The 8,883-nt window shown below is 37.4% G+C and overlaps 1 protein-coding gene across 6 annotated transcripts; it reads right to left on the reverse strand.

Annotated features, from left to right (window-relative positions):
• Nucleotides 1-680: 680 nt before the first annotated feature.
• LOC107839751 lies at nucleotides 681-8,432 on the reverse strand. 6 transcript variants are annotated; one of them, XM_047394793.1, is made up of 6 exons: nucleotides 8,093-8,221; nucleotides 7,885-7,971; nucleotides 7,115-7,159; nucleotides 6,538-6,887; nucleotides 4,477-6,460; nucleotides 681-963 (listed from the first exon to the last, which is right to left on the reverse strand). In XM_047394793.1, the coding sequence occupies exons 4-5, from the start codon at nucleotides 6,882-6,884 to the stop codon at nucleotides 4,486-4,488; spliced, it is 2,322 nt and encodes a 773-aa protein (XP_047250749.1). In that variant the 5' UTR covers nucleotides 6,885-6,887; nucleotides 7,115-7,159; nucleotides 7,885-7,971; nucleotides 8,093-8,221; the 3' UTR covers nucleotides 681-963; nucleotides 4,477-4,485. The 6 variants fall into 6 exon arrangements, with proteins under 6 accessions (XP_047250749.1, XP_016538856.1, XP_016538854.1 ...); XM_016683370.2 differs by lacking the exons at nucleotides 7,115-7,159; nucleotides 8,093-8,221 and adding an exon at nucleotides 8,259-8,366; XM_016683368.2 differs by lacking the exon at nucleotides 7,115-7,159 and having other exon boundaries at nucleotides 8,093-8,348.
• Nucleotides 8,433-8,883: the final 451 nt, after the last annotated feature.

An 8,883-nucleotide genomic window follows, 5' to 3' on the forward strand; every position in this document is an offset into this window, starting at 1 on the left:
TGATCATATAATCAAATATAGAGAAATAAAAGGGAAGAAAAGGAGGGCTGACGATCAGGGGAGGAGAGCCAGGGAAGAGGCAGTGCATGGAATGGGCAATTCACAAAATTGCACATCTCATGCTCTGCCTCGTCCCCGTCTATCCATTCCACACCATATTTTACCTCAATAGAGACTTCATTTACCCATGCTTTTAACATTCCCTCCATCTGGAGAGCAAATGAAAAGATCTTTTCTTGGAAATTGCCAGTGGCCAACAGAGTTAATAAAAGGACTAAAAGAAAAAAAAAAAAAAAAAAAGGCAAAAGTATGGTCATAGTAGTACAAGTGCTCGTACTACTAAGGAGTACAGACATAGGCTTCCAAGTTTCAATCGTGCCTCACTGTACTGCAGATTTCAGTTTGTAGTACAAGTTTGCCCCCCAAAAAAAACTAAAAGCTACTTCTAGATAAAAGCTACAATTTTAATATACATGTAATCAATCTATTACGATTACAACTACTCATAGAAAACAATGTAGAAACAAACACCCTGGCAAGTTGAAGGAAATCTTTTTTGGGGGGTAAAAAAGTAGTAATAAGGAAATTAACTAGATGGTTGGACCAACCCCTCATCCAGGACAATATTGCACCTGATTTGTTGTCTAACAACTTGAAAAAATGGTACCAAAAAGACGAAATCAGTTGAAAGACGGTTGTTAATTTTTTCACAGATCATAAGTTGTGGTTTTCATCACTAAAGATGACAGCCTGAATGCAGAATTCATCACATTTACATTAAAACACGGGGGCTATTTCAGCCCAACAGAGAATCAAACATTCTCCTTTATGAGTCACTAACATTGTCATCAAACAACTAAATAACTACCCAGAAACTTAAATTAGAACTTAGAAATACAGATTGGAAGAATGATCAAGAAAAGCAATCTTCCTCCCAAAGCTGAACTCCGTTTGTTCATTGACCTGAAAGAAGAAAAAGTTCATTAAGAATCGATCAATTTTCCCTACTCTCAAATGAAACTTTCAGCACACATACTATAGAGAAGACAAATGAAGAACCACACCTTTTAAATCACTAAGCATCCAACATATACAATCAAAAACAAGTCCAACAGGATATTCCAATACTGAGAGCACAAGGATATACAAGAAAACACGTTGGGGTTGCTAAAGCAAGATGACCAATCTACAGGCAATACAAACAGCATTACACAGGTTATACAGACTTAAATTAAATTGATTGTGGAAGCTAACACAAAAATCTGTTATTCCTTCAACTCGTAACTTGATTGAAATATGGAACTCTCTCATGCTGAGGTATTAAACGAGTCTATTAGAAAGTCTAGTTAGCAAATTTTACACAAACTTTCAAGTGGGTGAGATCATTTAAGTGATCTCAGTTTGATTAGAAACAACTTATCACTATATGTTGGATGTGGATCTAACATTTCAAAGCATCCTAAAATGGAAAGTGCATTCAATGAATGAGTAATGGATTACTTGGGGTCGGGGAAAATAGACAATTCTGATCTTCTAGTCAAGAAGCTGGTACTTTCATAAATTTGAGAATCTTCATCTACGGGAAACTCCTTAATGTTAATGTAAGCAAGTCCATAATTATTCACTCTAGCTCATCCAGTTGATGAACAAAAAAGAATACTTTAACAATCTATAAGGCCAACTAAAGTAGTATCATCTAATCTCTCGAATAAGTTTCCTAACTAAAGAAGGTCATATCCCATCCGAATCTTTTAATTGCCTGTAGATATCACTTAACACCTCAGGCTTTACGGAAGAACTAATAGAACAATTTAATCAAGCTGTTACAGAAAATCTTCAGTAATGTTCTACATTGTTTAACCTTTTCCTTTTTAAGAATAAATTGTACGTTATGTTTCACCTCCGATTTTCAAATTAATTTCACTTATAGAGGGCTTTGACAGGTGATCATAAAAGGAAAGACCTTCTTAGTTAGAAAAATTTCTATGTTTTTTCTCATCCTGCGAACCCCAAATGGGCGAATGTCCTGTGCTAACAACACATGGCCCAGACAAGAAGTAATTCGCATTAGAGGCACATGCATATTCTTATATCTATGTTTATGACTTCACTGTAGTGACTCGATATTTCCACGTGAACTTTAGAGTTATTTCCTAAACTATAACTCTTGCTAATTTTAACGGGTTGCATACCAAGGTGGGTAATTAAAGGATAAAGTTGTGGGCCAAACTGTCATTACTTAACAACAACAACATACCCAGTGTAGTCCCACAAAGTGGGGTCTGGGGAGGGTAAAATGTATGCAGTCCATACCACTACCTCGGCAAAGTAGAGAGGTTGTTTCCGATAGCCCGGCTCAGGACAAACACCAAAATAACAAACAAAAAAACATAAAGACACAACAGAATGATACCAGAAACAAGACACCATAGATTAATATTATAAACTATCTATCCGAAATCACCAACATCAAAACACCACAAACAAGAAACTACATAAGTGTTAGATATTTTAATAATTGTTGGATATTTACACTACTTTGGAACAAAGCAAAAATTGAGTGGACCTACTTAGTCCACGTTTTACTCCTGGTGGCCAAGCAAATTTAATGGCCAATTAATTCACACTTGACTTATTCCCAAAGTTACCAAGTTTCATTTCCATCATTTTATTGTTTTCCATCAATGGCCGACATTTCCTTCGTTTAGATAGGATTACAAGATGAGTTTGTAGCTTTAAAGTATGGAAAGGTAAGTTGAAGATAAAAGCGAATGGTTATATGTGATTCACCACGGGAATGGTTTGTTCCATGTTTGAGGACAAACGTTATTTTGTGTAGTAGAGAATGTAATGACTCCATATTTCCACGTGAATTTTAGAGTTATTTCCTTAACTATAACTTGTTAATTTTAACGAGTTGCATACCAAAGTGGGTAATTACAGAATAAAGTTGTGGGCCAGACTCCCATTACATAAGATAGTATGACAGTTAGTTGGACCTTGGTGGAAATTTAAGGTGAGCTAATGGGCCGAGCCCTCTTTTTACTTGTTGACATCTAAATAAGGGTTAGCACAAATGTTGGAAACAAGGAAAGTATTATTTCCAACCTAAAGAAAATAAAGGACCCGGCCAGAAAAGTGGTTCGGCGGCGGCGTCTCAAGGATTAATGGTGAAAGACTTCCTATGATTATATAGGCTTCAAGTATTGTGTTCAAATTGGGTCATATCATACTCTTTAAATGGTTATGTAAATAAGCCTATAGTATTAAGTAGGAGATAAGATTCTAGTGATTCAATAATAATGGTAATGCTTAGGCGGCCTAATGATTGAAGCATTAATGATGGCAATCATGAGATTATAAGTTTTAGAGAAATGGTTATACAAGTTAGACTTTGAGGCTAACTGAAACCATGATTTCAGCCTTTTCATGTGCTGAGACGAATTTCCTTTGTATGCTTGTTATAGATTCCTGGAAATTAATACTAATATAACATGTTGGATGCGTACATAAAATATTGGGTGTAGATCGTGATATGTTTTTACCTCAAAAATTCATGAATCGAGATATAGAATACTGAGATTTAGTTTTAAGCTTGAAATTTAGGAAAATTTGGATTTGACCCATCAATTGGCATCAAGATTGAAACTTGATGATAGATTTAGATTACATGGCTTATAGGTAACATTTCCACGTAATCAATTTCGGATTTCGGGCCTTTGACCTGAGGAGCGGGTTTGTATGCATTTGGATAAGGTAAATAGAGAATTAAGATGCGTTGGAGAAAATTTGGGAATATCTTAATGCAAGTAGTGTAACTGTTGAAGTTAGGGGCACAGTAAAAGGGAATCAGCCTAGTAAAATTTATTGAAGGGCATGATCAGCAAGTAATCAGGAAGAACCGGGCTCCATAAAGCATTATTGAATTGGATTACAGATCATATCTACGTGATCCCTGATATCCGACATGAAAAATAAACAAATACTACACTTTCTCGGTTAATTCATTCTCAACATAAATGTCAACTACACATAGCCTTTTTTGGTACACAGATAAGTTAAATACAAGTATATGTCATATATTGCAGCGACAAAAGATATATAATGGCATATATATGCTCCAAGTTGTTCAAATTTCAGAGAGAAAAAGATATTTCTTATGGAGAAAATGCAATGCCAGAGCTCTATCATTACCTTACATTCAACTACTTATGTTGTTGTATTGACTTTAGCCATTATCCAAATCACTACTAACTAAATTATTGAACTGAACCAGAACCTTAACATTGCATCGTATTGGCAAATCGTTGAGCAGCTTACACAAATAATACATGTGAATCGCAACCAAACAAACTTGTATACATGTATATGAATAGATAACAGCACCAACTCCCACCCACCCCCCACCCATCGAAACACACACATAAACCACCACCACCCAACCCACAAGTAATATCAAAAAAGTAAAATAAATACCTCTAAACCTTAGCTTTCCAGTAACACCTCTTTGCAAGTTGACTTATTGTGGCCTGTACCCTTGCATCTACTACATTGGAGTTGACGCCTAGAAACTTCATGGGAACCCACCTTCTTAGTAGTTGGCCGCCCTGGTGGACGGCGGGTGGGAGGAGGGGTTACTGTTACAGCAGCTTGAGAAGCATCTTTTCTCCTGGGCCTTTCTAAGCTTGGAATTGGATGTATTGACTCTGAATATGTTGATCTGTAACTATCAGCAGTAAAGTACCTGGCACAATAGTCGTATGGATCACGACCAAGGCAACTCAAGACAGCTATGGCATGGCAACAAGGTAAGCCAGTTAGCCCCCAATCTCTGCAACTACAGTCACAATTGTCGATGTCAACTACTTCTATGGTATCCCCCCGGACCTCAAATTTGGAACCGTTAGGCATCAACACTTGAAGAGAACCAATTTTTAGGCTTTCTTTCTCTAGCTTTTCCTCCATAGATGAAGTTAGCCTTGTCGCCCACTGACTGGACTCAGTCCGCCGGGTGTAAATGAGCTCCATTATCTTACCTCTTATTGCATCAACCATCTGGGTGATTGGCAAGTCATGAGCATCTGATACCCATCCATAGAAAAGCTCCCCAAAATTTGATGTCATGTGGTTATATCGCATCCCACGGAAGAAAGCATTTGCCCAGCAAATGGGCTCACTCTGCATTACCCAGTTGTAAGCATCTAATGAAATACTTTTTATGCTTTCAACACACCTCTGGAAGCCTTCAGGATTTGGTGCATAAGCTGCACCGTACAAATCCTCAACCAAAAGGCGCTTGACTTCATGAGAAAATTGCCCTCTTACATCTCTGATAAGTTGTTCAGAAAGATAGCGTAGACAGTAGCCATGAACGACATCCTCACCCCGAAATATTTCAGCAATTGATTCTCTAAGCCCTTTCTCTCTATCAGCCACGAAAGTAATACCACGACACATTGACAATGCAGTTCTAAGCTGTACTAGGAACCAATCCCAGTTATCATCAGATTCTGAGTCTACTATGGCAAAAGCAACAGGGAAAACGCCATCATTCCCATCAGCAGCTGTTGCTGCTAACAGAGTGCCTTGATATTTGGACTTCAAAAATATACTATCAAGGAAAAGCAGGGGCCTGCAGCCTTGTTCGAAGCCATAGAGTGAAGCATGAAATGATACAAACAGCCTGTGAAAGCTTGAGTCATCCTTTGTAGTGAAAGTTGCAAGACTTCCAGGATTTGTCTCCATCACTTTTTCACAAAAAATTGGCAGCTGACTATACGCCTCCTTATACGAACCCTGAAGCTGCTCCTTCGCAATCTCTTTACCACGCCATGCCTGGAAATAATTTAATTGGATTCCAAATTCCTTTTGTATGTCAGTGACAATGTCCTTTGGCTTGTAATTCGGGAAAACTTTCAATTTCTCCTTTACAATACTAGCCACCCAACTCCTTGTTGCCTGATAGCCATTAGTCAAAACAGCCCCTTCACAGGTATGGGTAGGATTCATTTTTTTAATGCATATTAACTGGGTGGTTGACAATCTTGATGCATGAATTCTCCATGGACAGCCCTCTGCTTTGCATTTTACAGTAACTCGATGACTATCGTTCTTCTTGTATTTGAAAGCAAATTGATTTGCAATAGCATATTTTCGCAATGTCTCACGAAATTCATGTACACTATTAAACCTTTGTCCCACACCAGTTATATAACTCTGCCACTGGTGAGCAGCTTTAGCATTCTTCTCATCATAATTAGCAGCAGCAAATGAAACAGGACCAGGCAGTTCAGCTTCTATCGCGATTGTGTCATCAACGTTGTTCGTATCGCCTACAACATCAAAATTGGCATCAAGCAAGAGGCCAGACTCATTGGGGTCATCCACAATATCCTCCTCCACAACACTCGGAGGAGCATCAACTGGGACCTCCATTTCTGATAAAGTTGTCCGGCTTGACCTGCAACACAGTATAACCTATATAATTCATCCTTTAAGAAGAGAGAATTCTACATATTTAGGCAGCAAGGAATCTACCTACTGCCAGGCATGTTTGAAAAATCAAGATCAGCAGCTTCTTCAGTCATCACATAGATCTCTGCAGTATCAGAGTTTCCATGGAATTTGATCATGCGCTTAAGGTCTTTGTCATTGGAGATTGTTATAAGTGTCTTCCTGTTTCCAGGGAGAAAATATTTAACTGACATAGTATCAACGCTGCAGTTAAACATCTCGGCTACCTCCGTCTTGAGATCATTAAAGTTCAGTTTTTCATCCATTTCCATAGCATGAGCATCTCCGCCTTTATATGAAAGGAAACCATCTTTATCAGTCTCAAATTCACCACCTGACTGACATATGGCTATCACTCGCTTCCCGGCCATGACCTAAAGCAACATTCACGAGACAAATAAAAGATTAAACACCTAATGCAAACATCCAGCCAATAAAACACCACACTCTTGCTGCCCAAATATCTCAGCAACAACCAAAAATCGTTCTTCTCGAAGGAAAAATTAAATCAATCAAAAGCCTTAACATTAAACAAAAACAAGTTCGAAAAAGGAAGTTCATTCAGATAAACCACAGTCAAAGGAGGAATTCGAGACACAACCAGCCGCCGATCTTAAATTTGTATAACCAAATCAAAGTCCATCTTCTGAAAATCAAGGAAAAATATCTACATCAAAAATGCAGAAACCAAAACCCCTAATCTCATCCGTATTCATTAACTATCTGCAAGTACACCTACACAAACCTCAAACAATACAGACAATGTACCATTCAGGAAATGCCTAACCAGTCTTATACTCCAAACAACTAATAATTATAAACGCGCAGCCTAGTGCCCAAATCACAAGGGTCTATTAAAGTCAGCCTTACCAATTACGTCCCGATAACATGGCTGCAACTTTACCAGTTAAATATCTAAAATGCAGAAACTAAAACCCCTAATCTCATCCGTATTCATTAAATATCTGCAAGTACAACTACATAACCTCAAACAATACAAAAATGTACCATTCCGGCAATGCCTAACCAGTCTAATACTCCAAACAACTAATAATTATAAACGCGCAGCCTGGTGCCCGAACAACAAGGGTCTATTATAATCAGTGTTACCCTACATTTATGCAAGACCCTTCTCCCGCGGCTTGAACCCATAACCTCTGGTAAAATCGCAGCAACTTTACTAGTTACGGCAAGACTCCCCTTCATATCTAATAACTATTTCTACATCATAAATTAAACAAACCCAACAAAATTAAACACACAAAAAAGAACCCCACAGAAGCAAAAACAAAAAACCCAATTCAAGAACCGCTGTAACAAAACAAACCCTAACAAATAAAACAAAGGGGGGAAACATGAAAAAGACTGTACCTTTATGCCTGGGAGATGAAATCTTGAAATGGGTATTCAAGAAAGGGATATAAAACGGCAATCGAATCAAAATTCGAACACTGGAATCTGCATAAAAAAGGGGGTATAAATAGGTATACGGTGCCGATGGAACAAGGGATTTAGGGGAGTAGAAAGACAGAGTGGCGAATTGGGGTGAATACAGACACACACATATATATACACGTACGAAGAAAGAAAGACAAAGAAATCCAGTTATGGGAAGATGACTATGTAGCGTAACAGCATACTGACGTGGCGGCATTCCACCATCCAATCATATCACACCTACCTTTGACCCTCCCTCTCTATTTAATAAGCTCTTTACACATCAATGTGTAAATTAGAATTATTACCCGCTCGTTAATGGGTGATAGATTCGTGCTCGGAATAAAAGGTTTTGGTTGGGGAGAAATAGTATCAACCATTTAACATCTTGTTCGTAAATCAGAAGTTTTGGCACGGAAGGAATAGTATTTGTTACTTAACGTCCCTCTAAGGAATCTATGAATTTGATACATTCACCCTCGAAAACAAAAAGTTTTGGTGCACGAGGAATAGTATTAATCAATTAACGTCCCTCTAACCAATTTCTTTTTATATGTTCTCTTCATTTTTCATGAATTAACATGACTAAATTTCAAAGCTAAATTAGATTAGATTAATTTAATTTTTAAAATTAAAATTTAGATATTCAAAAAACTATATGAAAAAGTATTATAAATTATAATTCTTCTTTTTTTTTAGTTTGACTTTTAAAGAATGTTGATCAAAACTTGTATCGTTTGACAAGGGGATGCAAGGGAAAGAAAAAAAGGGAGAACACAATTACAATGTGGAAAATCCAATACTCACTGACAAGGTGAAAATTTGTTAGTGAATCAACAAATTTGTTACTATTTCCTATTGACATACTATACCTTTATTCAATCATTATTTGACGTGTGCAGTTGTAACTCTAAATTGAAACCAATTCAAGCA

The sequence above is a fragment of the Capsicum annuum genome, chromosome 8, assembly GCF_002878395.1.
Source record: "Capsicum annuum cultivar UCD-10X-F1 chromosome 8, UCD10Xv1.1, whole genome shotgun sequence".
NCBI classification, from domain to species: domain Eukaryota; kingdom Viridiplantae; phylum Streptophyta; class Magnoliopsida; order Solanales; family Solanaceae; genus Capsicum; species Capsicum annuum.